The 25,751-nt window shown below is 36.9% G+C and overlaps 2 protein-coding genes across 4 annotated transcripts in view; both read left to right on the forward strand.

The window, feature by feature from the left end:
• Positions 1–25,751, forward strand: part of LOC136267412 (ABC transporter G family member 20-like) — a 48,386-nt gene that overhangs the window by 15,339 nt on the left and 7,296 nt on the right. The gene's annotated exons all lie outside the window — the stretch shown is intronic.
• On the forward strand, positions 5,582–25,277 carry LOC136266289 (gamma-aminobutyric acid type B receptor subunit 2-like). 3 transcript variants are annotated; one of them, XM_066061302.1, is made up of 16 exons: positions 5,582–6,125; positions 17,318–17,482; positions 17,539–17,697; positions 17,742–17,876; positions 18,991–19,056; positions 19,113–19,301; positions 19,355–19,633; positions 19,686–19,749; positions 19,802–19,921; positions 19,970–20,108; positions 20,169–20,313; positions 20,369–20,476; positions 20,527–20,655; positions 20,710–21,042; positions 21,097–21,170; positions 25,088–25,277. In XM_066061302.1, the coding sequence occupies exons 1-16, from the start codon at positions 5,874–5,876 to the stop codon at positions 25,128–25,130; spliced, it is 2,400 nt and encodes a 799-aa protein (XP_065917374.1). In that variant the 5' UTR covers positions 5,582–5,873; the 3' UTR covers positions 25,131–25,277. The 3 variants fall into 3 exon arrangements, with proteins under 3 accessions (XP_065917374.1, XP_065917375.1, XP_065917376.1); XM_066061304.1 differs by lacking the exon at positions 5,582–6,125 and adding an exon at positions 16,016–16,128; XM_066061303.1 differs by lacking the exons at positions 21,097–21,170; positions 25,088–25,277 and having other exon boundaries at positions 20,710–20,793; positions 20,861–20,977.

Genomic DNA, 25,751 nt, shown 5'->3' on the forward strand with positions numbered 1-25,751 from the left:
GAATTCTCATCACATTGGCTTGGCTACTATTGTATCTGATACTGGTCATTATATTTTTCCGTCGATAGTTCCTGCTCCAAGTACTGTTGAACCATCATATCTGGGGATAGTTACGATATTCTCTTGTGCATGACTATTGTATATTTTGTAATACTTCAAATAGTGTCTGTATGGTGTGATGGATGTATAGCTAGCTAGGTACCAGGGTATCCCTGCTCTTATAAAATAGCTACAGTCAATGTGAGAAAGCGATCATTATAGTGATAAAAATGTAGTTATACATGTATGGAATGACCAATAGTAATAAAGGCATGTGTCAAACATTGATTTGGATTCTTTCCTGGAAGGTCAACACTACAATACAGTAGCTACTGGCATTTGCAGAGAAAGTAAGTGTGAAGTTGATGTATATATTCAAAAAAGACTTTGATTCATTATCCCATGAACGCAATAAATTACAGTCTATTGGAATAACTGAAAAGCATAGAAGTGGATTGAAGCTTACTGTGCATCTAAAGCCTTCTATCAATGTGTCAAAATAGGGGACTCCTATGTAATGTTCTTTAAGGGGTTCCTCAAGGGAGTGTGTCAGGTGTCATCTCTATCAATGACCTGCTTGAATGTATTCAAACTGCATTCCATTCATATTTGCTGATGACACCAAGTGCCTAAATTCAATTACATAGATCTACGTACACTGAGGATAATGCTAATGTTTCTAACTTGAGCACCACCAGACCTATACTCTTCACTGAATGAATCAAAGTTTATTCATCTTTGCTTCTATTTTAAAAAACACTACGGTAACAACAGATCATCCAACCTGTACTATTAATGGAAATCCAATCAAAAAAATCTACTGCAACATAAAGATCTTGATGTAATTTTCTCATCTGATTTCAATTGGTCAGCACATCATAATATCACCTCTGCAAAAGCTTATCAAGTACTAGGATTCATCAGACAAACGTAACACTATCTGTATATTAATTTAATGCTAAGAAACAACTACACAATGCACTAGTCTGAACTCAACTACTGTACTGCCACAATTACACATGGAAACCACAACTAATAAAAGACATCACCATGTTAGACCGCAAACAACGTAGAGCCACAAATGCATCTTATTATCTCATCATACAAATCTAGACCAGAGTAACTAAATCTATTGCCACTCATGTACATCTATAAAATTCATGACCTAATGTTCTTTAATAAATATCATGCAATGATCACATCTAGTGGTAACACAAGATCTGGAACCTTACCCAAGGACTTCAACATTGTTTTGCTTTCACAGAATCACAAGACTATATACACTGTAATTACCAGTTAGCTCAGGCACTGATCCAGAAATAAACAAAGGTGGGTAGCAAGCCCAGATTTTAAGTTGAGGGTACTGATGTCTTAGTATTTACATCAAGGAAAGAACTGACAATGGAAGCACACAGTAGCATGATAGCTCTCATGCACATCATGTATCTTGTAATCCCAGTACAGGTTGATCATGAGTAGCAGTGGTTAAAACATGCAGTACACATGTAACACCTGTGCATGCACATATTACACATTCCTCTCTGTTGTATGTGATATGTAGGAGATGATAGCTTATAGGTTTGCTCCATTGAATATAATTAATAAATGTGAACAATCATTTACTAATCACATGTCCATACAGAACATTGCCTTAAAGGTTATAGCTATAAAATTCCCTGCATATTTTTGACTGCTTGTTATTCAATAGGCAACTTTAAAATTTTATTGATTTTGATTTATGCCACTACCATAGGGGCGTCTGGATTCAGTGGAATGGAATGGTGGACTGGAATGGCCAGTGGAACAGACTGGAATAGAATGGTGGAATGGAATGGTACTTTGGTAATTTCAATTGGTGGTCACCTCTTTATAAAGACCACCTTCTAACAAAGACCACCTCTTTATAAAGACCTTTTTACTTTAATGTTTCAAATGCAGCTATCTTGTTGTTTTAGAGTGTATCTCATATATAGAATGGTCTTATTGATCACTTGTACGCCACATGCCTAGAAAAGTCAGAGTGATATCTGATTTGTAATACAGCAATATACCCCATGCAAAAACAGTTTGGCTGTACAAAAGTGACGTCCCCGTCAAACTAAAAGTAACTGACAACTAAAGCTAATATTTGGGTAAGGCCAAGAAATACTGGCAAATAACATGCTATAATTTATAAAAATTTGGTCCTTTATCATTGACTCGTACAGTCTTGCTGCATTCCTAATTAATTCTTTGTAACTCTAATTGGCTAGTAATTTAGCCGCCTTTTTTCTCCTCTACAATGCCGGAATATTGGGAAAGGTACCAATTTACTAGCCTATTAGACATATCCAACAATTAAGCGACTTTTAATAAAAAAATTTTTATTGGCAAGATACACGCGTCTACACTGGAAGCAGGTTTTCAAGGCTCTGTTATGGAGCGTCAGATAACTTTTAATCCCTTTCCAGGTTCTAGCAGGAATGGCCAGCATGACATCTACTTTCACGTAAAATGTAACAGCTTAATACGGCCTTCTTCATGGTACAAAGTAGGGGATTTAACATTACACATAGAACCATTGGCAATGAAAACATTTGCTCACCCCAACAATCCAGGCGCGAACTTTTCAACGATTCCAGGTTATCCCAGGCTAGATCTATCCTTTCTTGAATACTTCAGCTAGCTATACCGTTCGTGACGAACGCTTTACACGGTACAAATAATTTTATAAAAATCACCATCTCAATCCAATAGTCGCATACCCTGGCTGAGCACTGATTATTAATGACGCGCGCGCTATATTGCGTGGGCGAGTTGCAATGGAGAAGTATTCCGTTCTTGAATGTTTAATTCATCAACTTTTCAATGGTCAGTAGTCCTTGTACATCATGCTAATAACTTTTTTTTGATCACGTGATACATCTTTGTATTTTGTACATGTAATCAAATAAATATTTTGAAAAATGGTCATTATAAAAATTTCAAGTTATTTGTTTGCAGTTCTCCAACGTATAAACCTGTGGAAAAAACAGTCACATTTAAATTGGTGAATTTAAAAAAATCTTTATCACGCACACACTACACACACACACACACACACACACACACACACACACACACACACACACACACACACACACACACACACACACACACACACACACACACACACACACACACACACACACACACACACACACACACACACACACACACACACACACACACACACACACACACACACACACACACACACACACACACACACACACACACACACACACACACACACACACACACACACACACACACACACACACACACACACACACACACACACACACACACACACACACACACACACACACACACACACACACACACACACACACACACACACACACACACACACACACACACACACACACACACACACACACACACACACACACACACACACACACACACACACACACACACACACACACACACACACACACACACACACACACACACACACACACACACACACACACACACACACACACACACACACTTCACTACATATTCACATAAAAATAAAACACTACAAGGTTTGGTAATGGTTGTTTACATTGGCTAATTTTGTGGTGTGCCACATATAGCAACTAGGGAAATGTGTATCTGTGATCAAGAATTTAATTTAGTTTGTAATATCATAATTAGATGGTCACACTATCTTTGTCAACTAGAGATGAACTGGCTTTTGGTAAAAAGGGAGGGGTAGCCAATGCCTCGGGACTCTTGAATGCTATGTGAGAAATCCAATCAGAAATACACAAATATATTAGAAACCAAATCCTAAATCCAAAATCATGTAAAAGTAATGGAGAAAGTGAGTTTAACAAAGTAGACAATGATCGATCATGAATAACTAGAACAAGATGTAGATCAACAACTGTACAGATAGTTACTAGTTAGCAATATCTCTAAATGCTTTTAAAAATACATAAAGATTGGGAGTCTCGTACACGCCAGTTGGGTGCTTTGTGTGGGCGTTGGCAACCCCTCTGGTACACCATTTCTGTGTTTTGCGTGGGCGTTAGCTACCCCTCGGGAAAAATAAAATAATGAAAGACTATACAGAAGCTGATCTGTACAGAAGATGAGCCCTACACAGCTACGTGGGCTTCTTTTTACAAAGCATACACTCACCTTATTTGCACATAGCCCAATCATCATCATGGACGCTTCCACCTCCCACCGTGCACTAAAGTAATAGAAACAAACATCATTAAATAATATAAGCATTAATAGTATTATAGCATAACACAGCAGCACAATATTACAGCATGATAAACAAACCAAAGTATTTATACAGAAAACTATGTCATAGACATTTAATCGTCTTTGAGCAAGGCCATTTTAACGAAGGCGCAAATTGGGCGTGGGCGGGCAATTCATTACATTCTTTTCGCCGTTTATAACTATCACTTGCAAACTAATGCATATACATACAATGTCAAAGAACGTATATATTTAAACAGTTGTATGATACTTATAGACTGTTTTTTCACTGTCAACCACTTCTTGCGCGTGGGCGGCCCACCACCCGTCCCCTCCGCACCCTCCCACCCACCCATCCCCTATATGATATACGTGCTATACAGCTGAGCATATAAAAGTTGCTAAAATTAACAGGTTTTTGTAGAATCAGTTTTATTTTTAAAATTCTAATTGAACAAACAGTACATTTTCATACTGTAGCTGAATGACATTAAAATACATTGAATTGTCTGATATGATTTACAGGGAATTAATTAGGAATACAGTCAGACTGCACAAGTCAATGATAAAGGACCAAGATTATTTAAATTATACTTAGTTGCCAGTATATATTAACATTCATTTCTTGGCCTCACCAGATATTAGCTCCTTTAGTTTCCAGTTGCTTTTAGTTTCGTGGACACATCTTTTTTTTGTATAGCCAAGCTGTTTTTGTGTGGGGTATATAGCTATTACTGTATTGTATCATAAATCAAATATCACTGGCTTTTCTAGACATAACATGTGCACTTTACTGACAGCTTTAATTTCTATACATACCATTATCTATCTATGCCTATGTTTTTGCTACTCTAGGGAACCAATCCCACCTAACTTTTGTTACTGTGATCACCATAAGTAGGTACTGATGTCTTCTCTAGTTGTGGCGTGGTACACGTTGCCCACAGACCATTAGCGTGGGCTTTATGGGCTTTAGCATTCAAAACAAAAATAAATACCACACTGGCCCTACGTCAAAAAGGGACTTTGCCGTGGCCCTACGTCAAAAAGGGACTTTGCCGTCGCCCCCGTAAACCACCAAAAGCAAGTTCAGTATACCAAGCGATTGAAACGTACAATAACCGCGGTGCACCACAATAACCTGCACGTCACTCTGAAGGCCACGCCCCTAACATAGCTATAATTTTTTTTTTTCCCCGGGCTGGATGGACTGCCCTTGCCTACCACCCCCAGCACAAAGAAAGCACGTGCTGGACAACTGAATAAAAAGGACCAGATTGCTGAAAGTTAAAAGTCCCTGTGCTCATCAATGCGGCCCATCTCAGGAGAGGCATCAGAGGAGCGATGCGAGATGGACCTACTTCCACGTATGCACATTGTAGCTGACCGAAGTAGAGAAAAAGACAATGTGCATCGGATAAAAGCCAGAGTCTGACTGTAACTAGTAGAGCCGTGGCGAGATAGATGGTCAGCCAAACGACGGTAGCTATAAATTATTGCTAAACAGGAACGTCCGGTCCGACGGTCCGGTACGTAAAACAGACACTCCCATTTAGTTACATTCTCGAGTCGAGTATTCTGTTCTAATGGATGTGAGAACAGTTTTGACTTTGTTTGTTGCTGTTAGTTTGTGCGATGGTGATGGTCGTCCGTTATACTTACTAGACCTGTACGACTGTATCGACGACTACGAAGATTACTGCCACAACATCCCGGAATTTAGCATCCAAGCTGCGATAGAGTTAGCCAACAACCGCACAGACATACTACCTGGGTATACCCTATATACGCCATTAAATTATGCCAGTGTTCCAGTTGGCTCTGTAAGGAGTGGAGAGGTAAATGGAATGTATTGTGATCATGAATGCTGTTAGCTATAGCTATACTGTAGAGACTAGAGTATTATACACAAAAAGCACATTGATAAAAAGCACTGAAACAAGCTGGAGTAGTGCACGATATTTAATCACAGTAAAACAATAAGAAGTGTTATATCCCTACTGTGCTCAAGATACTGATACCATAAGTAGCGTTGTTTTAGTTCTAAGGAACTAGAACTAAATCTAGTTTTAGTACAGCAATTTAATTCTAGTTCTAGTACACTAGAACTAAACTAAAATTCTTTCAAGTTTTGGTTCAAAAACTAGAACTAAACCAAAACCTTTAAAACTTTTAGTTCAAGAACTAGAACTAACTAAAAGGTTTGTCAAGCAATCCTACATAAAAGGGTATTGTACACTATAACCACTTTACACTTTTCTTTGAAGATGGTGATGCCTGCAAATGCTACCATAAACATTGTCAGATGAGGTTGGACATGCACATGTGAGTGCATACATTTTGTATTGAAAGTTTAACCAAGCATTCACAAAAAAGTTTTCACAAGTACCATTCGAGAGTGCACTTCAAGTTTAGTCAATTCCGCCGGTCAACCCCATTCAACCCCACTACTCCAGGCACGTAAATTGCTCTTGAAATCTACAGGATCACATGTGTAAACATTCGCTGGGTGGAATCCATGTGTAATACTATAGGGACGCCCTGTGTACATGTATTTAAACACAATGATTGTCGAAGAAAGCAATGTGCATGCTAACAAAGCCTCTCAGAGTATTGAAAAAGAAGAGCGGATGCTGCTAGTTTGGCCTTACAGAGAATCGAAAAGAGAATTAGAAACTCGCACACCCACCTTGCAATAAGAATTTGCTGTTCATCTTAAGAAGCACAAGGTAACATGTAGTGGGAATATTGCTAAGCATTTCTTCTATCACTTACTCCTCGTCATATATTAGAATTATGCAATAAACAGAAATAAATTTCAGAAGTGCTTGTATTGTGTCCAACCTCCTCTGAAACATTGCTATTCAGCATTAATTTTGCCTATTTAGGTTATTTAAGCTCAGTTCTATTAGAGCTTTTGTTCATTTGTGCACAATGGTAAGTGGAAATAGTGCTGAACATCAAAACACCAAATCTAAAGTTTCTGGAAGTCTAGGGGGTGCTACCAAGGTTAGTATATGTGAAGATATCTAACACTAAAACTAACACTAACTAAAATGAAACTAACACTAACTAAAATGAAACTAATACTAACTAAAATTACAGAAATATGGGGTACCAGAACTAATACTAACTAAAACTTTGGTGGAATTGGGGTACTAGAACTAAAACTAACTAAAACTATGGCAGAATTGGGGTAATAGAACTAGAACTAAACTAAAATGAATTTGCTGTACTAAAACAACACTAACCATAAGGCCACTCCAAATAAATTCTCTGTTTCCTGTCCTGAACCCAAGCATATTTGCATGTGGGCGGGCGGTCCATTTCCATTATTTCATTATAAGACTGGCAGTTTTTCAAGCCATTACTTGCCTGACAAAACCAAGAAAAGCTGCATAAAAGCATGCTTAAGCTTGTACCGTCCTTTTCAAGTTGCAAAAAATAGCACAAACGTGAAGTTTGTGTTGACTTGATAGCACTGCTGACACTGTTTCAAGATGGCTTTTCCTGAGCTTGTCAGTATGCTAGAATAAATGGAAAATAATGGAAGAATACAGAATAATGGAGCGTTTAGAGTTGACAGTAACTATATGCGGGCGGTGGACAGGAAACAGAAAATTTATTTGGAGTGGCCTAATGGAAATGCTGCACGGTAGGGATATAACACTAATAATTGTTTTAATATTGTGCACTACTCCAGCTTATTTCAATACTCAAGGGGTCCGCAACTCCCTTGAAATCTCATACAGCCCTCTTTGAAATCTTGTTGAAATCTCTGAAAATTATTGTAAAGTTCCTTAATTTCATCAAATTTTTCAACCCTACCATAACTATCCCCAAATCTACTGTAAGGAAATGTTTAGATGATGCTGTCTACCAAAGTATTCTAGCCTCTGAGAGGATGTTTTTGCCTAGGAATAAAGAGTGGCTGGATGTGACTAGTATTAAATAATTTATATAGCTTCTTTTTTTATATATACATTCACCCCCTTGCCATGCCCACGCAGGTTCTTCCTTAGGTCCATACACGTGGTCACGTGTGACCGAGGACTATCGTACTCTCTGTAATTTATGTACTTTCATCATTTCATAATATTGATGGTTTTCTCTCTCCTGTATACTTTTCTGTATGTGCAGTGTCACTTATGCTACATGCAGCAACTCCACCAGTTTTCAGAGAACTCGAGAAAGGATTCCACATAATTATTTCCATATACTATGTATCACATGATGTTATACTATTCCGGATATCTAAGATTTTAAATGCTCTGAAATCTTGCCATAAATTGCTTGAAAGGTTTGAAATCTCATACTAGTGGACATCTAATCTCTACTCTTCAGTCTATAACCATGACTGCATTAGGGATTAGATGTCCACTAGTACATCTGCAGGTAGCTATAGGCAACCTCCCTTGTTTCACAACTTTTTAGCTGTTTCCCTGCTTTTTTGTTCTTTGATCCCTAATCCAGCTTAAAATTCCTAATTTTCCTTCTACACTACTTGTTTGTTTACTTTTTTAATAACACAATTATGATTACTGAATCCACGTGTACCACATTAAAAGAAAGAATGGCACCAGACATTCCATAAGCGTCTGAGCGCACACCCCAATAATCAATTACGCACTGAAAAGTGAAGAGGCCATTACGCTTCATTTGTAGCTGTGTTCTGCTTGTTACACAGCATTACAAACGAAGAACAGTACAAGAAACTTCTTTGCAATGAATCCAGTTGCTATGGAAAATGTGGGTGAAAAGCATGACACAGCCAGAGGGAAGCTGTATCGTGCTATTGCGAATCGACACCTTGCATTGTCAGCGAAAAGAACTGGAACACAAAGGAGGACAAAGGTAAGTCCATGATACGTGCATTGTACGTACTGCGATTGGCGAAAAGGCACTTCTCAGGACGAAGCAATGTCAAACAGTGACAAAATCAAGCCCGTATCCTTATCCATTGTCGAGTTATGCTTGGCTAAAGGCATCAGTTAGTTATAGTTCGTTAGTTAGTCAGAATAAAATTCTGTTAAATGGAAATTTTTTAATTCCATAGAAACTTGTTGGAAAGGTTTGGGGTCACTCTGAAGGCATTTTTGGGCTTGGCTATGCCTAACCAATACTGCCAAACAGTTATGAAGGAAACTTGAGGCTGGTGTTAGGGTGATATTTTTGGGAAAGAAAGCCCAAAACCTCATGATCCAGTACTACTGTACTGTAGGATTATTTATTTATATATTTATATATTTATTTATTATGTACAAAACTCAGAATTGAGTATGACGTAACATTAAAGCTATTAAACAAGTGAATTTCTTAAAGTGTTTTGAAATTGATAAAGTCTGCTGAATTGACAATTTCTTCAGGGAGGGAGTTCCAAAGTCTGATGACAGATGGAAAGAAGGAGTATAGATATATGTTTGTCCTAGCTGCCAGCTGAATATATCTCTTATTGTGACCCCGGGTGTTTGTAGATGACTGGGTAAGATGGTCATGTGGTACTGAGATAAGATTATTGATGATCTTGTAAAACATGTTTAGCTTGGCTTGGTTTCTTCTAAGCTCTAAAGTTGGTCAGTTTAGTTGGTTTAACATTGTTGTTAAACTAGCTGTTCTGTTAAAGTTGTTATGCACAAATTTCGCAGAGCGACGTTGGACCATTTCAATTCTGTTTATATCTCCAACTTGATGGGGGGACCATACAGTTGAAGCATACTCAAGCATAGGACGGATATAGGTTGTGTAACAGGCTAATTTGACAGACGGCTGACACTGATTAAGATTCCTTTGCAAGAAAGCTCTGGTGGAATTGGCTTTGTTGGTTATCTTGTTGATGTGTTCAGACCATGAGAGATTGCTTGTGATGGTAACTCCAAGGTATATTTACCTAACCAATACTGCCTCATTGTCGTCAGGGAAAATTGAGGCTGCATGGTTTTTGGGTGATGTTATTTTGTGGGCCACGCCTACTCCTTTGTGGTCCCTACTATACAGTACTCATGCCTAGAAATGCCAGCCTGATATCTAATTTATGATACAACAGTACCCCATACAAAAACAGTTTGGCTGTACAAAAAGGATGTGTCTGCAGACTACACAAAACTGGCAACTAAAGGAGTTGATATCTGGAAATGAATGTTGATACTGGCAACTAACTAAACAACATTGGTCCTTTATCATTAACTTGTGCAGTATTGATGAATTCCCTGAAACTCTAATTGGCTAGTAATTTGGTGCCTTTTTTAATAGTCGACATTGTAGAGGAGTAAAAAATCCAGCCAAATTACTAGCCAATTATAGACTTTCAGGGAATTAATTAGGAATGCTGAATGATAAAGGACCAATGTTATTTTGATTATAGTTAGTTGCCAGCATTAAATTTCTTGGCCTCACCAGATTAGCACCTTTTACTTTAATGTCTAAATTGCTGCTATCTTGTTGTTTTAGAGTGTATCCCCATATATATGTATAGGATGGTCTTATTGGGATTAACTGTGCACCGCATGCCTAGAAGTCAGAGTGTATGATACAGCAATACCCTATGCAAAAACAACTTGGATGTATCCACGAAACTAACGTAACTGGAAACTAAAATGGTCTTTATAAAGAGGTGGTCTTTGTTAAGAGATCATCTTTATAAAGAGATGAAATTATCTAATTACCATTCCATTCCACAGTCCATTCCATTATTCCAGTCCACCATTTCATTCCACTGAATCCAGACACACCTGATCATACGTAAGGCAACACAAATCTAATTAGGAGATAATATAGCTCCTTAAATTTGCTAGGAATTCTGTCAGTGATAGTCTTTGTACCACTCGCTATGCAGTAAAGAGTATGAAGATGTAAACTACATTATGAAGTCAAATAATCTGTTTTGACTGTCCACAGTGTCCCTTCAACCCTTTGCATATGGAAAATATGAAATAGCCAACCTACAAGCACATATACACACACCTACAGTGTTCCAGAAAAATGATCATGCAGACCACGACATGGTTGAAATTTTAGGATAGTGTAGTTTATGTGTATACCTTTCCCAATTAATTGTGTGAAATAGCAAGGTTGCAGTTTTAGGTAATAGTAGGTAAGTGTCTCATAACTATACCAGATGAGTTTAGCGGGAAGGAGTGGTCCCTAAACATCACATGAATTATACATCTGCCATTTTTGTAGGGCAAAAATGTAAAGCTTAGCTTGACTTGAGCAACATTAAAAGATGCTGGATGGCTGAGCTATGGGGCTGTTGGAATCCAATGAACATCCAAGACTCAATTTAGTGCTAGATAGATTCTTCTTGCAATCATTTCAATGTAGGTTGGTAGGTATTTTACGTAGGTAGGTATCTGTTCACATCCTTAGAGTTAATTCTGTTACACAAAAGCCAGTACGTGAAGTTAAGGATAGTACAGAAAAGTCAAGTTGGGCAAATCTCAGGGAATTTGCAAGTGTTTTAATGCTATTGTGTTGTTTAAAGAATTTTAAAGAGCTAAAGGGTGAACTTCATTGTGGTTAACTCAAATGTAATGTGGGTGCTATAAGACTAGTTCTCACCTTTAACTAATGTTTAAAGATACCGAAATGCCTTCATCTGAGCTGAGTACTTCTTGTGGCAAGACTCCAATTATTGGATAATAGTCATCATAAGTCATGTGAGCATGAATTTTTTCCCATAATCGATTTCAATCTGAGCCTTTATAAAACAAACAGGGTAGTACCTCTATACCTTGTCCACATCAAGGCTGCAGTTACTTTGATGAAAGTGGCTTGCTGCAACCACTTTCTTGGGATACATCTCAATGTACACCAGTGTACATTTAGTTGTATCCCAGTCCTGTGAAGAGGTATACATGCCAAATGTATCCTCTGGAATTCCGAGGTGTGAATGTATTACATTTTACAATGTAACATTTTCAAACCTTAAATCAAAAGAATAGACCAGTTCATTTAGAGACCTAAAAATGCAATTAGTGTTAATTGTACATAATGTAAAAAATTGGATGCTGTGGATGCCTATAAAATGTATTGAGCAATTGGGAAAATGATGAAAATGATGATAATAATGTTTAAATCTTCATTGGTTTGTATACAGACAGTGTGTTCTAATTCTCTGTACATAGAACAAAACTACATTAACTGCTCTTTTGTTTCATGTTTGTCTACTGTGATTAGGGTGAATGATGAGTGAGTTATAGAGTTGTAAAGTTTCAGATTTTGCTTTCCATGGCTGATAATCGTGAAAAACCACTCAGACAAAACTTAGTAATACTGTGTTCCATGTATCATGTCAAAGATTAAGGTTAAAATCTACTTGATGGGTCTACAAGCAAACACCTTGTTAGGCTAGTCAGCAAACTCTATCCACTCGTTTTATTGTTGTTTTTTCATATGAACATAGAAACAAGCACCTGCTTACATGCTTCATCATTAGACAACTTTTTTTGCAATGGCATTTTCAACTTCAGCAGTTCATAACTCGCCATTGTTTGTTTCCCAATGGTTTCTGTACATTTTCATGGCTAACCACAGCATCCAGTAGCAAATACCAGAGCATTTGAAATACTTTCACCTTAAATGGACTGGTCTACTCCAGAGGATACATTTTCCATATACACCTCTTCACAGGGGTATACATAGAGATACATCCTGGGAAACTAGTTGCACTTCAAAACAGCAAGCCACTTTCATCAAAGCAAGCATACTCTTGATGTGAATGAGTTGTAGTGGTACTATCCCATTTGTGTTTTATTAAAGGCTCAGACTGAAATTGATTATGGGAATAAATTGTGTCTATTGTCCAATAATTTGAGTCTTAAGCAGAGTCCTTACTAGTATACAGGTATGTACTGTTAAACTAATCTCTTCACATTAATCACAGATGTCAATAGCACCTTCTGTCTACAAACCCATGCATGTCAGCATTATCGCTTCACTACTCAAGATCACCTTGACTAATTAATCCCAAACCACAGGGCAGACTTTGGTCTATTTTACCAGTAATCTGTTTGTTAGGATATAGTGTATAGTTACACAACCACAGAATTTTTCATAAATACAGTATTTTAGTTGAATAATGTACACAAAGGTAATGAATACTTCTCTGAAAATGAAATGGCCTATATAAACAATGGGTCTATGCTATGAAATGGCCTATATAAACAATGGGTCTATGCTATGAAATGGCCTATATAAACAATGGGTCTATGCTATGAAATGGCCTATATAAACAATGGGTCTATGCTATGAAATGGCCTATATAAACAATGGGTCTATGCTATGAAATGGCCTATTGTTCATTCACTATAATATTTTTGTACATTTCAGTCATGCATTGAAGCTAACAACTGTATAAGTAATATAATTAATAATATTAGTCGTGCCTTTGAAGCTGCATCAGAGCGAGGCGCGTCGTGTTGGTTAACAACGTTACCTATTGCTGAACATGGGTTTTCCTTAAACAAGGGAAATTTCATGATGCCCTGTGTTTAAGATTTGGATGGCAACCTGTTAACTTGCCTCAGACATGTGTTTGTGGTAAACCCTTTTGTGTGGAGCATGCCTTTACTTGTCCCTGTGGTGGGTTTCCATCTATCCACCACAATGAAGTCAGGGATTTAACTGCAAGTCTGTTGAGTGAAGTGTGCAGTGATATTGGTGTTGAGCCTGCTCTCCAGCCCCTTGATGGTAAACCATTGCAATTTTGCTACTGCCAATAGTGAAGATGGTGCCCGTCTTGATGTTGTTGCCAGAGATTTTTGGAGTCGAAATAGGCAGCGTGCATTTTTCGATGTCAGGATTTTCAACCCTTTTGCGCGCTCTTATTTTCACTCCCAATTGTCCAGATGTTACCAGCTTCATGAACATGAAAAAAGACGGGCATATGATAAGTGTGTTAGAGAGATTGAGAGAGCTTGCTTTTCACCATTGGTGTTTGCAGCTACTGGTGGCATGGGGCCCACTGCTACAACAGTTTTCAGGAAGCTTGCTTCAATGTTGGCTGAGAAGCGTAGCGTTAATTACAGCAAATGCTTATTCTGGCTGCGATGTAGGCTTTGTTTTTCATTGTTAAGATCTGCAGTGATGTGTTTGAGGGGTCATCGCTCTTCAGTTGGCCGTCCATCAACCACTAATATTGATCTGGCCTACTCCGAGGGTCGCTTGGAGTCTGGCGGCCTTGTTTGATTGCTGGTATTTCCAGCTGTCCAGCACTTTAACACCTAGTGCTGGGGGTGGTGGCAAGGGCAGTCCATCTAGCCATCTAGTTGTAATATCAGCATGAGAGATTTGTCTGATATGTATGCCCAAATCCCAAGGACATATCAGGCAAATCCCAACTACCAATGTTACGTAAAGCTAATATGCAACACTTCATTAACCTGCTCCAGGTGAGTAATCACCCATGCCAATACTATAGTGTTACCACTGGTTTCTTTTTATGTACATATACATGCCTGAAAGATTTGGCAACATGTACATTGTAACTACATTTGTTATAACGAACGGATGAGTCCTAAAGATATCACTGAAAAAGTTGAGTTGAGCAAATCTCAGGGAATTTACAAGTGTTTTAATGCTATTGCATTGTTTAAAGACTGTATTATTACATGTATAATGCTTGTGAATGTGCTACGTTTAAGACTAGCTCTCCCTTTTTACTAGCATTCCCAACTTGTAGAATGGTAAGGATACTGAAACACCTTCATCTGAGTGTTTCTAGTGTGTAACAGAAATGAACACTGTAGGACCAGCCTGTAGATTGTTCAGTTCATGGTTTATTAGAATAAACGGTATGGCTGCACAACAACAGAATTTTTAAAGGTCAAAAATGTATTGAATCTATTGAGGCTTGGAGTATTTTCATGGAAGAATATACTCCAGCTCTTGCATCATTTGTAATTAGTCTGATTGCATACCTTAGGGGCAAAAATGAAAAGACCTTACTGTCTAATGTAGCCATCTAATAATAGTGAAGCCATCTGAACCCATTTTGCAAATTACTATCTTGTTACTGTGACTTTGGAGGATGTGGACACACTTGCTAGCAGATTTCTTTACTGTAAGCTTCATTAAATTCGATCAAAGGCTTTTATGCATATATATTATTATTGATTCATTTGATCGGTGGTACAACAATACAATTTTAAAGAGCTCTGGAATAATTATGATTATAGATGACAACTATACACAAATGTATATCCATGCACTAAAACAGCCAAGCTGTATAAAGAGTATGGCCTTCAAAAGCCAGGGTGAAAAAGTTGTGAAATCAAAAGTGGCGGCCATGCATGAAATGGCTGCAATGATGTTAATCATAATAAATATTAATAATGGCTTTGTACGTAATTAAAATGTATTATAATCATTAACATCATTGTGGCCATTTCATGGCAGCCGTTTTCCTTTAATACAGCTTGATTGTCTTTGCAAGATTTACTTCTATTTGTATTTAAATACCCTAAAGCCAACTTAATTTAAAGCTTGTTTTTTACACACATCATTGTTCTTATCTACAGATACAATGAACATGATATACGACAAACTAACTAGTTCTCTACCAATACAGAAAAATACCTACTGATCCGATACCAAAGACTTGCTATGCAATATTTAATTAGCTAGCTAATACTGATAATTGCTCTATAATTTTGTGCTTGCTTGTATAAAGCTGTATTATAGTGCCTGCCCTGGACAGAGGCTACTGAAAGCCTGAGTAAGAAACTTGATAAAAAAAACTCTGCTGAATGCAGTAAATGACCCAGACCAGGAGAGTCAGCAGTCTAGGCAAGTACCAGAGGAGCCACACAGCCTGGGATCCAACATTTCCTCTGCATTCAATCTGTACGTACTTACACATTATCATAGTTGGGGTGGTTACTTAAAAAAATAACTAGCTAGTAGTCACTTGTTACTTTTGTCCCATGTTATTTCACAGTTACCTTTACTTGTGTAAAAGTATAACTAGTGATTGAGTTACTAGTTATTTTCATAGTTACCCCAACTCTGCTCTGAACATCATAACTTCTTTTGTTATGTTAAGACAGTCGTGCATGGAACACAGCACAAATTATAGTATGTAGTGTTTGCATATATTGTTTGTTATCAATAGCCCTGACTACTCATTCAAAGAAATATTACTTTACCATAGTCCACATTTTATGATTTCAACGACCTGACTACTTGGGTGTGTTATCTAACAAGACATAAAAGAGTTAATAACCTATATTCAGCAACTAGATGGATTTTCTGTAGTTTTTAAATTGTGACCGGATTTGCGAAAAGGTACCTTTTTCATACACAAAATTTGACCCATTTTTTTGAACTTTATAGCTTCATAACGTTTTGATCATGGCACATAATTGCTTGAAATTTTCTATGAATGTAGCAACAGTATCTGGCTACATTTTGATACTAAGAGCAAGTATAAGGAGTCAAGTGTTACATCATTTTGTTTGCTAGTATGTCAAATATGTGGAAAAGGTACCTTTCGTAAATTCGGTAACAATTAGTCAAGCCCCTTTTAAGTTTAGCTTAGTAGTAGCATGACTTCAGTAGCAATGTTGTTGCCATGCTATTATTGCATTGATGATTTATCATAACATAGAATCCTATATAGTACTATATTTCAATAGTATGCAATATGCATTCTATTAACTTTCATTATGGGTAGCTACATATTATCTTTCAATTATAAAAGCGATCAAGGTACTTTAATAGAGCAGTCACCCTATAGCTAGTATTTTATTTCACAGCTTCAAAACATTTAATTTACTGTGATTATTAACTAAAAGTTCTCTGAGCTAATCTCAAAAAGTTAGTTGGGATATACTTTTGTTATTTTGTTGGTTAATAAACGTGTGCTCTGGTCTGACAAAACCCTTTCAAGCACACCAATTGGGAAGGCTGTAAGACTGGTTTTATCAGACTGGTTCACTGTGAACTCACTAGCCATTTGGGTTCATTTTTTATAATTTTCACCTTTTATTTTATAAAAGTGTATGTTCTGTAATAATATGCTTGTCATTTACAGGTACTTGTATCTGTTGCTACACTTCGTAATCTCAACTTTGATATAATCTATGCAAGATCACAAAATGCATTCATCAGTCCAATAATAATTGGATCACCATTCAGTTTTGTAAATGAGTATGCTGCTTATATTCTTGGAAATGAGACAATGCTAAATCTTTCACAGGTAGCTGTACACTTCAATATCAAACGGTCTGTTAACTGATATTTTGTTCTCTCTAGGTGACTTATGAATCACGCCTAGTCACATTGGATAGATTTCCTTATTTCTATCGTGTTGGGCCAAATAGCAATATTTTTAATTCAGTTCGCCATCAATTACTGCAAAACAATAAATGGAGGCGTGTTGGGCTGTTGTCTTCTGCAGGAATACACAGTATGGTAAGTAGTTATATATGAGAAGGTACTGTATAGCTACGAGATAGGCTGCTGAATGTCTGGAGGAAGAGTTAAAAGGAGACTGTACTTTTCAAGAAAGTTGCATTGAGGTTATCAACACAGCCAGCTTCATTTTAAATGGAAGAGAAAGTGAAGATGTGTGGCAACTGACTGAGTTAAAGGTACATATAAGTAGTGTATTAAGAGTTAAAATTGGTGGCCACTGTGTTTTACATGTACATAAGTGCACCATTTTATATGAAGCTACATATTTAGTACGTTAAAATATCACACAGACCAGGGTTGGAATTTAAACTGAGTTGTGTCAACAAGTCACTCAGGTCACATTTTATCCATATCAAGTAGATTTCATCTGTATTATAGAATAGCCGGGTCTGTCCAAGATTAAATCATGTATGACAATAGCTTGATGATGCTGATAAATAAGTGAGTGTGTGTGCTGACAAGTGACAAATTGCTGATGAACTGGATTAAAAGAAATATGCAACAAGCAATATCTCTAGATTCTTTTTCCAGGTAAATTATAACTGCTTCCTCATTAAAATGACCAAAAATGAAGAACAAGGACAAGATTAATGAGTTAATGTGTGTTGGCTATGTGAATTATATAAGATTATCTGCGTTGGTGCTTGTTCAATCCATTTAATTTTTGTTCTTGCGGACGATCCTTGTTATTATACAAAATACAACTACTGCTAACACTAACTCACATTATAGTTTATGTCAGACCAACCAACATCATCCCAGCTAGATCATCCGGGTCCAGTGATAGGCCCCGAGGCCCCGGCCTATTATACCCTATTATGCTGTTGAGCATTGCTCAAAAATTAAGCCTATTATGCTCAGAATTATGCTTTCAAAATCAAGATTATGCTCTAGAACTGACTATTTTATTAAGTATATTAGTGTTTTCTGACTGCTGTATTAGAGTAAGTGACTGCTCTATTAGAGTATTTCGATCTTATTTCTGCAAAGTGTGGATAACCAACAAATTTTAATAAGCTATATTACATGTTTTAAATACTATTGGCAGTGATTATTTGCATTCTTTCAGGCACATGTAATCCACATTTTAATTAAAATTTCAAATATTGTCCATATTATGCTGGAATTATGCTGGCGTTATGCTTGATACTTTTGGTCACCTATTGTGCTTTAAATTATGCCGGCATAATCGACCGGGCCTATCCAGTGATGACCCAGTTTCAACCCTGATACAACCCATGTCCTACTGAATAGCATTCATTTTGACATAGTGTAATGTCTTATTTACAGAAAGAAGATATCCGGATTATAATAGGATTCTTCTCGGTTCTTGATGTACCAACTATAATGTGTGAGGTGAGTGATGGTGATACCTCACAACACTAGTTGTATATTATCTACTTGTTGTGTAGAGTTACCACATGGGATTGGTTGATGAACATCATGTGTGGATCCTACCTGAAATGAACCTCAATGATATTTGGAAAGTAGCAATAAATAATAATTATAGTAACTGCAGTGTAGATGTCTTGAAAATGTCATTGAATAATGCACTAATGGTGGGAGCTGATTATGAAAATGGAACAGATCAGAATATCAATGTATTACAGCTACACTGTCTTGTAGTGTTAATTTTATTGTATATATTTCACAGGTTAATGTTGGTGAATTAGACCAGTTATTACTACAATACTACAGAGATGTTAACCCTAACATGTCAACTACAGAACTCTCAAACATACCAGGCTACCATCTATCAAGAGTGATCTTTGATGTCACATGGGCAGTGATTTTAGCACTGAATTATTCCAACTCAGAAGAGAAGTTAGACAATTTTCTAATGAAGAATGGAACACATGTTCCAATAGTAAATGAAACATTTGCAAAGTTGCTCAGTGAGTCTCTCAGCCAGATTAGATTTAATGGTTCTTCGGTCAGTAACTTGTTGTGTATTGTAATGTTTATACCTGAAATGTGCTACACAGGGCCCTGTGGACTTAAAGAAAGGACACAGCACTAGTTTCAGTGTTCATGTTTCACAAATAATTAGTAAGTGTTTTAGCAGTACATTCTTGTATGTCTTTGTGTTGGTGATGCTCAGATGACTCAGCCTGTCCAGTTGAGATTTACACAGTACTCAGGAATGATAATATAAATTGCAGTAGTACTAGTACTGTAATGTTAAGAAGTGCTAATGTCCGTGATTATGTTTGGGGAGATAGTAAGTTACTTTTTGCCAGAACAGTGACTGTATAACTTAATCTATTAGATCCACCACTTTCTGGAGGTTTGATCAAGTACCAAGGAGTACCGACTGCACTATTGTATTTTACTATTGTGGCCACTGTCCTATTCTTGTCATTTGCCCTTGTGTTGTTGGTGTCTAACACTGCACTGAAAAGGAAGAAGTAAGTGTGTCAACTGATATATCAATAATAGTGTATCATCTTATTTGTGGAATTGTATAGGTACTTTAAAACAGCCAATCCTATTATTAGTGCATTAATAATTTTTTCTGCTGTGCTGATCTTCATTTCAACCATACCAAGAGTCGTGGCATTTGGAGCTGTACAATACAATGTTTCCAGATCACAGTTTGCTGCACTTTGCCAGGTATAGAGCATTTATACTACATAGGTGACTGTAGGATTACTGGTATGTGATTTAGGCAGAATTAATGTTATCGGAGTTCGGAATGGTATTAATGTATGCACTTTTTTTGGTCAAAACATGGAGGCTTTATCACATAATAACGAACAAATTGCTCCGAAGGAAGGTTTGACAAATAATTTGTTCATGTGTTATAGCATTAACATTAATTTTTAGATCAGATTTGTTTCAAACCAAGCAGTATTCACAATGCTTCCATTACTAGTAGCTCCAGTGGTCGTGTTACTGATAATCCAGTGTTTTGTTGATAAGGCTGAATGGAAATATGAGGAGGTTGAGTATCAGGTGAGGTGTACACATTATTGTTTTTCTTATAGATGTATACATGTCCTTCTATAGGGAGGACATCCATACAAGTCAATTCGCTATACATTGTGTAATTCTTATAGCAGAGTTTGGGAAATACTAGCTGCCATTTATAAGGTTCTGCTGATTTTGTGTATATTCTGGCAAGCTGGTCATGTGTCACAAATGAAATTCAAAAATTTAGCTTTAGAGGGAGATGTCTCCCTTCAAGTACTTCTCCTGTTCATCTTTGTCTCGGTGTGTGGAGCTGTAGTGCAAGTGATTTTTGAACAGGGAAACAATGACTATTTAGCAGTAGTCATAGTTAAGACAATCTGGTTCATGTTGCTTGGTGTTATAGTAATTGCCACTACTTTTCTACCTAAGGTCAGTAGTGGTTGTTGCCTGTGATATTCCATTACTTTAGTTGACTTGTTTCAGTATTACATGACGTGTAAGGATCAGAAATCAGTCAAGAAAACAAGACATAGCAAAAGTTCACTTGTATCTATAAGGTATGTAAGTATAGTACTGAGGTCTTGTATGTATAACCAAACTGTAGATGTTGCATTTTCATCCAAAATAACTGCTCGGGTAATCTGAGCAGTTATCTTGAATGCAGAATATACCTACGGACTTACTACATTAAAAGGATTTGTTTCTTAAGTTTCTTGACTTCTCTGTGCCTAGGCCTATTATAACAATAATTTCCTCCTACAGTGGTCCCTCCTTTATCTAGCCATCGATTATTCAAACTTTTAGGGAACTGTGGAGTTGACTGTTCTATTAGAGTATTTTGTCCAAAATGTCTGTTCTATTAAGAGTAATTGAACAAAAGCTCTGTATATAAATGAATGGGCTTCTATTATCCAAATTTTTGATTATCTAAACACACTCAGGGTCCAATGAGTACAGATAACAAACTTATATATTATAAACATTTTAAAAATTTTTAATGATCTATGATTTGTTTACAATGGCAGACAGATAGTCTAGGTTAAGGGCCTACTGCTTATTGGGTTTGCGACTAGCAATAACCATCATGTGTGACATCAATAAATCTTGCTTCATGGTCTATCTTTCATCCACTGTACTGACTGCACTAATATAAATAGTAGCATTCCTTCAATGAATTATATCTTCAACAGCTTGTATCAAACAGTGCGGTAGTGGGGAATGGATGGTATCCACCACAATGCCGCCTTTAAACACTATTGTAGAAATATCGTACATGATGAAAAGCACCTTTACGAAATAGTCTAAAGGGTAGGCAGATGTTTATTTTATTTTTTAATAGCTACATAGACAGATGAATTAAATGTAGTTCACCTTCAAATTTAGGCCTACAATTATGAAAAGAAGTAATATCTATGCCACAAAGTCTATCTTTGGAAAAAGGGTGTGGCTCTCCAAAGGAAAGCCATGGTGAAAAAGTTGTGAAATCAAAGGTGGCGGTCATCATTACAGTCATTACTTGGCCACCACCTTTGGTTTAATCCTACTTTTTCACGGAAGGCCACATTCGTTTTCACAGCTTGGCTGTTTTGGTGTGTAGATATCACTTACTTTTGTAATTGCAAGCCCTTGACTGACTTGTAATGGTTGACTTGCAATCATGTAGCTTTTGGGGTGACTTGTTATGCAGCTGAACACTGTACAGGGTGACTTGTGACATACAGGTGTAGCTGAACTCTACGGGTGACTTTTTGTGGCTGAACTCTCTATGGGTTGACTTGTTTGTAGCTGCACTCTGTACAGGGTGACTTGTTGTGCCTAAACTCACTACATGATGACATAATTGCAGCTGATCTCTCTACAGAGCAACGTGTTCGTAGCTGAAATTTTATCTTGTGACTGAACTCTCTACACGGTGACTTGTTTGTAGTTGAACTCTCTACCTGGTAACTTGATTGTAGCTGGTCACTCTATGAGGTGACTTGAACTCTACAGGGTGATTTGTTGTAGCTGAACTCTCTACATGGTGACTTGTAATATACTTGAACTCTCTACAGGATGACTTGCTACATATGAATGCTCTAGTGGGACTATTAATCTTTATAGAGCATTTGGTACATGTAGTTGGTTTTCACAGTATAACTCAGCATTTTATATGAATGTTTCTAAATCACTGAAAGATTATTCTATGATGACTAATCAACCTATACATCAATTTTCAGTGCATTATTATAGTAGGCATGGCAACGTCTTTAAACAAAGCGTATTCACATGATTGTTACACACTGTTGCATTTTGCATTGTATATTTGGGGTCTTAATCTTGATTTCTTTAAAACTCCGTGATTGTTGATCGGATTCCCACTAAAATTGGTATTGAGATTTGCTTTAATAACCTGTTTAAGTATGCCAATTTTCAGAGTACGCGTTTGATTTTGCAAAGTGTGCAAAAAGAAAAGAACAAACTGAAATTATTGGTGAATAAATTTTAGCAATGGTGTGGCCAGGAAATGGCTGCAGTGATACTATTATAAATTTAATAACGGTATATCACTGCAGCCATTTTTGGCCACCACCTTTGATTTCACAACTTTTTCACCCAAGCTTTTGAGGCCGCACCATTTTTCACAGTTTCACAGCTTGACTGTTTTTGTGTGGATTTCACTTCTTTTTGTATTTATAATGCCCCAAAACTAGCCTATGGTTGACTTCAGGGTTTGTTTTTTACTCACCTTTCTTCTTATCTATACAGACAAAATAATGATTACTGAAGACAGACTTGTAAATGTATTGTATTGCATGTTTTATTTCAATATTTGTTAATGTACTCTAATAGAACACACATAGAATGTTCTAGAATTTGTCTATGAAATTATAAACATTAAATTTTACTAATATTAAGCAGATTCAAACATTATAAACTAGATATTAAATGTGGTAAACAGCTGAGATAACAGTGGTTCAGTGGCTAAGGATGTGGATGTTAGGTATGGAAGTCCCTGGTTTGAAAGTTGATAAGTTTTTGTTCACCTTTTTACTATGTGGTGACTGCTGTATTAGAGTATCTTGCTCTGGTGATTTTACACTTTTGTTTTATAACTCCATTGCTATAACTCCATAGCTTTTCAAACCATCAAAAGGCACTGCTACGATGATTAGCCTATGTGCACACCAATTTTCAAGACATTTCCATTCTCTGTTTACCATGTGATGTATCTGTGATAAAAGTTTGACCTTTTTATGTGAATAGATGTTCACAACTCCATGGATATTAATTTTATCAATCCATAGCAAACTTAGTACATTAATTCACCTTTATATGCCCTTCATTTGTGCTACAATCAAGTTGCACATTTGCATTTTATAAAATTTTGCAAAGTGTGTGAAAAGAATTCAAAGTGCCCATAGACCTTAAGAAAAATGAAGAAAAATCACAAAAATTGAATGCCCATGTTTTACAAGTGGCTTGTGCAAATTTAATCAAATTTTCTGTGTGGCCTACTTTACTTGGTGGACAGCTATAATGCAAAAATGGTGTGGCTTGGAGAATGCGTCATGGAGCTATACATACATTTCTTTCTGTCAATATACCCACGGTGTGGTGTGCTGGTTTCCTTGCTGCACAACACACTACCATGTGTCTTGATATAAAGCCAGTCAGGAAAGATGAAATATAAAGTGCTGTCAGCATCTGGGGGATGTGACCCCCACTGCTGTGATCTCCTATCATGTCATAGTATATCCCCCTTAAGAAATCCTGTTTTTGGCCCTGCAATCATATAGCGTCGTAAGAAACTGACTGCTGTATATACTTTGGTGATCAATCAGACGATGCTGTGAACGCATTTGCATCCTTACAGTGTTTAGTACTTTGCTCTTCAACATGCTTACAGCAATCAGCACACTATAACACTAGTGGATTACATGTGGTGGGTCATAGGTGCATTAAACAGTGAAAATGAAGAATGGGAGCAATGCTGAACAGGTAACAAAAGATTGGGATACTCTAATAGAGCAGTCAAGTACATTATTGTAAAGGAGTCTATTGTAGTGTAAAACTGAAAACAAAAAGTGTATATCTGGAAGGAAGGGGGGGGGGGGGGGGGTTACTATGCTTTGCACTCTGCCAAAGTTGGCTCTCCTGCTCTCTGACCTGGTTGTACCCCACATAATAAAGAAAAATCAACATGATGATACTGTATAACTGGTGTGATTGTGTACTGATAGTTTAATCACATAGCTGGCAAAAGTGAGTGCTAGTAACACAGAAAAACCAAGCGGGAACCATTATGCATATATTGGGTCAGTAAAGTCTTGCAAGGTTCTATAGGCCCATTTTTAGCCAATCAGAAGCTACCTTGGTAAAAGATGAAAATAGTAGTAAAATGTAGCACATCCCCCCCTTTGTGATAAATAAAAATGTGTCATTTAGTGAAGAAGTTGTCGTATAGTGGATAAATTGCTACTAACTTTTCCAGGTCACCTTGGCTATCATCATCTACTAAATCATATGACCTATGATCAGCACAGACAAAAGAGGAACAAGAGGATCATCATACAGTTACGGTTGACATTTATATGTATGGCTACTGGATATAAAATTCTTTTATATTTCAATTAAGTTTGTGTAATACTTTATACTTCAATGAATGTGTTTTTAAATGCAATTTAGCTAGCTTGTTATTTCCCAAAGTTTCCCTCTATACGGTATTCCTAAGGAATCATAATTAATTTTTGTGATTGGGCTAAAGTGCAGGAAGGAATTTTACACTTGTGTATAGGAACATGTTTCCTACCTACACTTGTAGGAATTATTCCTACACTGCAAGAAGATATCAATGTCTAATACTTTGTGCCATATACACAGCATGAGAATGTCCTACACTTTTTGTGCCATGTATATAAGGAATCTTTGTTACAAAATTCAACAGTCTGGGAATATTTTCCTACATAATGTGATAATAATTATAGCCTTACATGAGTAGGAACTGCATCCTCCTATCCTACACAAGGGTGCAATTGATATCGGTACATCGCATAAACTTTGCTGTGTTCAATTTTGAGAAAAAAAACTTGCCACAACTAAAAAAATTTGGCTTGATTTGGAGCAGTTTAATTTTTAGAAGGGGTTTCTAGTAGGAG

The sequence above is a fragment of the Dysidea avara genome, chromosome 9 (genome assembly GCF_963678975.1).
Source record: "Dysidea avara chromosome 9, odDysAvar1.4, whole genome shotgun sequence".
Lineage (NCBI taxonomy): Eukaryota > Metazoa > Porifera > Demospongiae > Dictyoceratida > Dysideidae > Dysidea > Dysidea avara.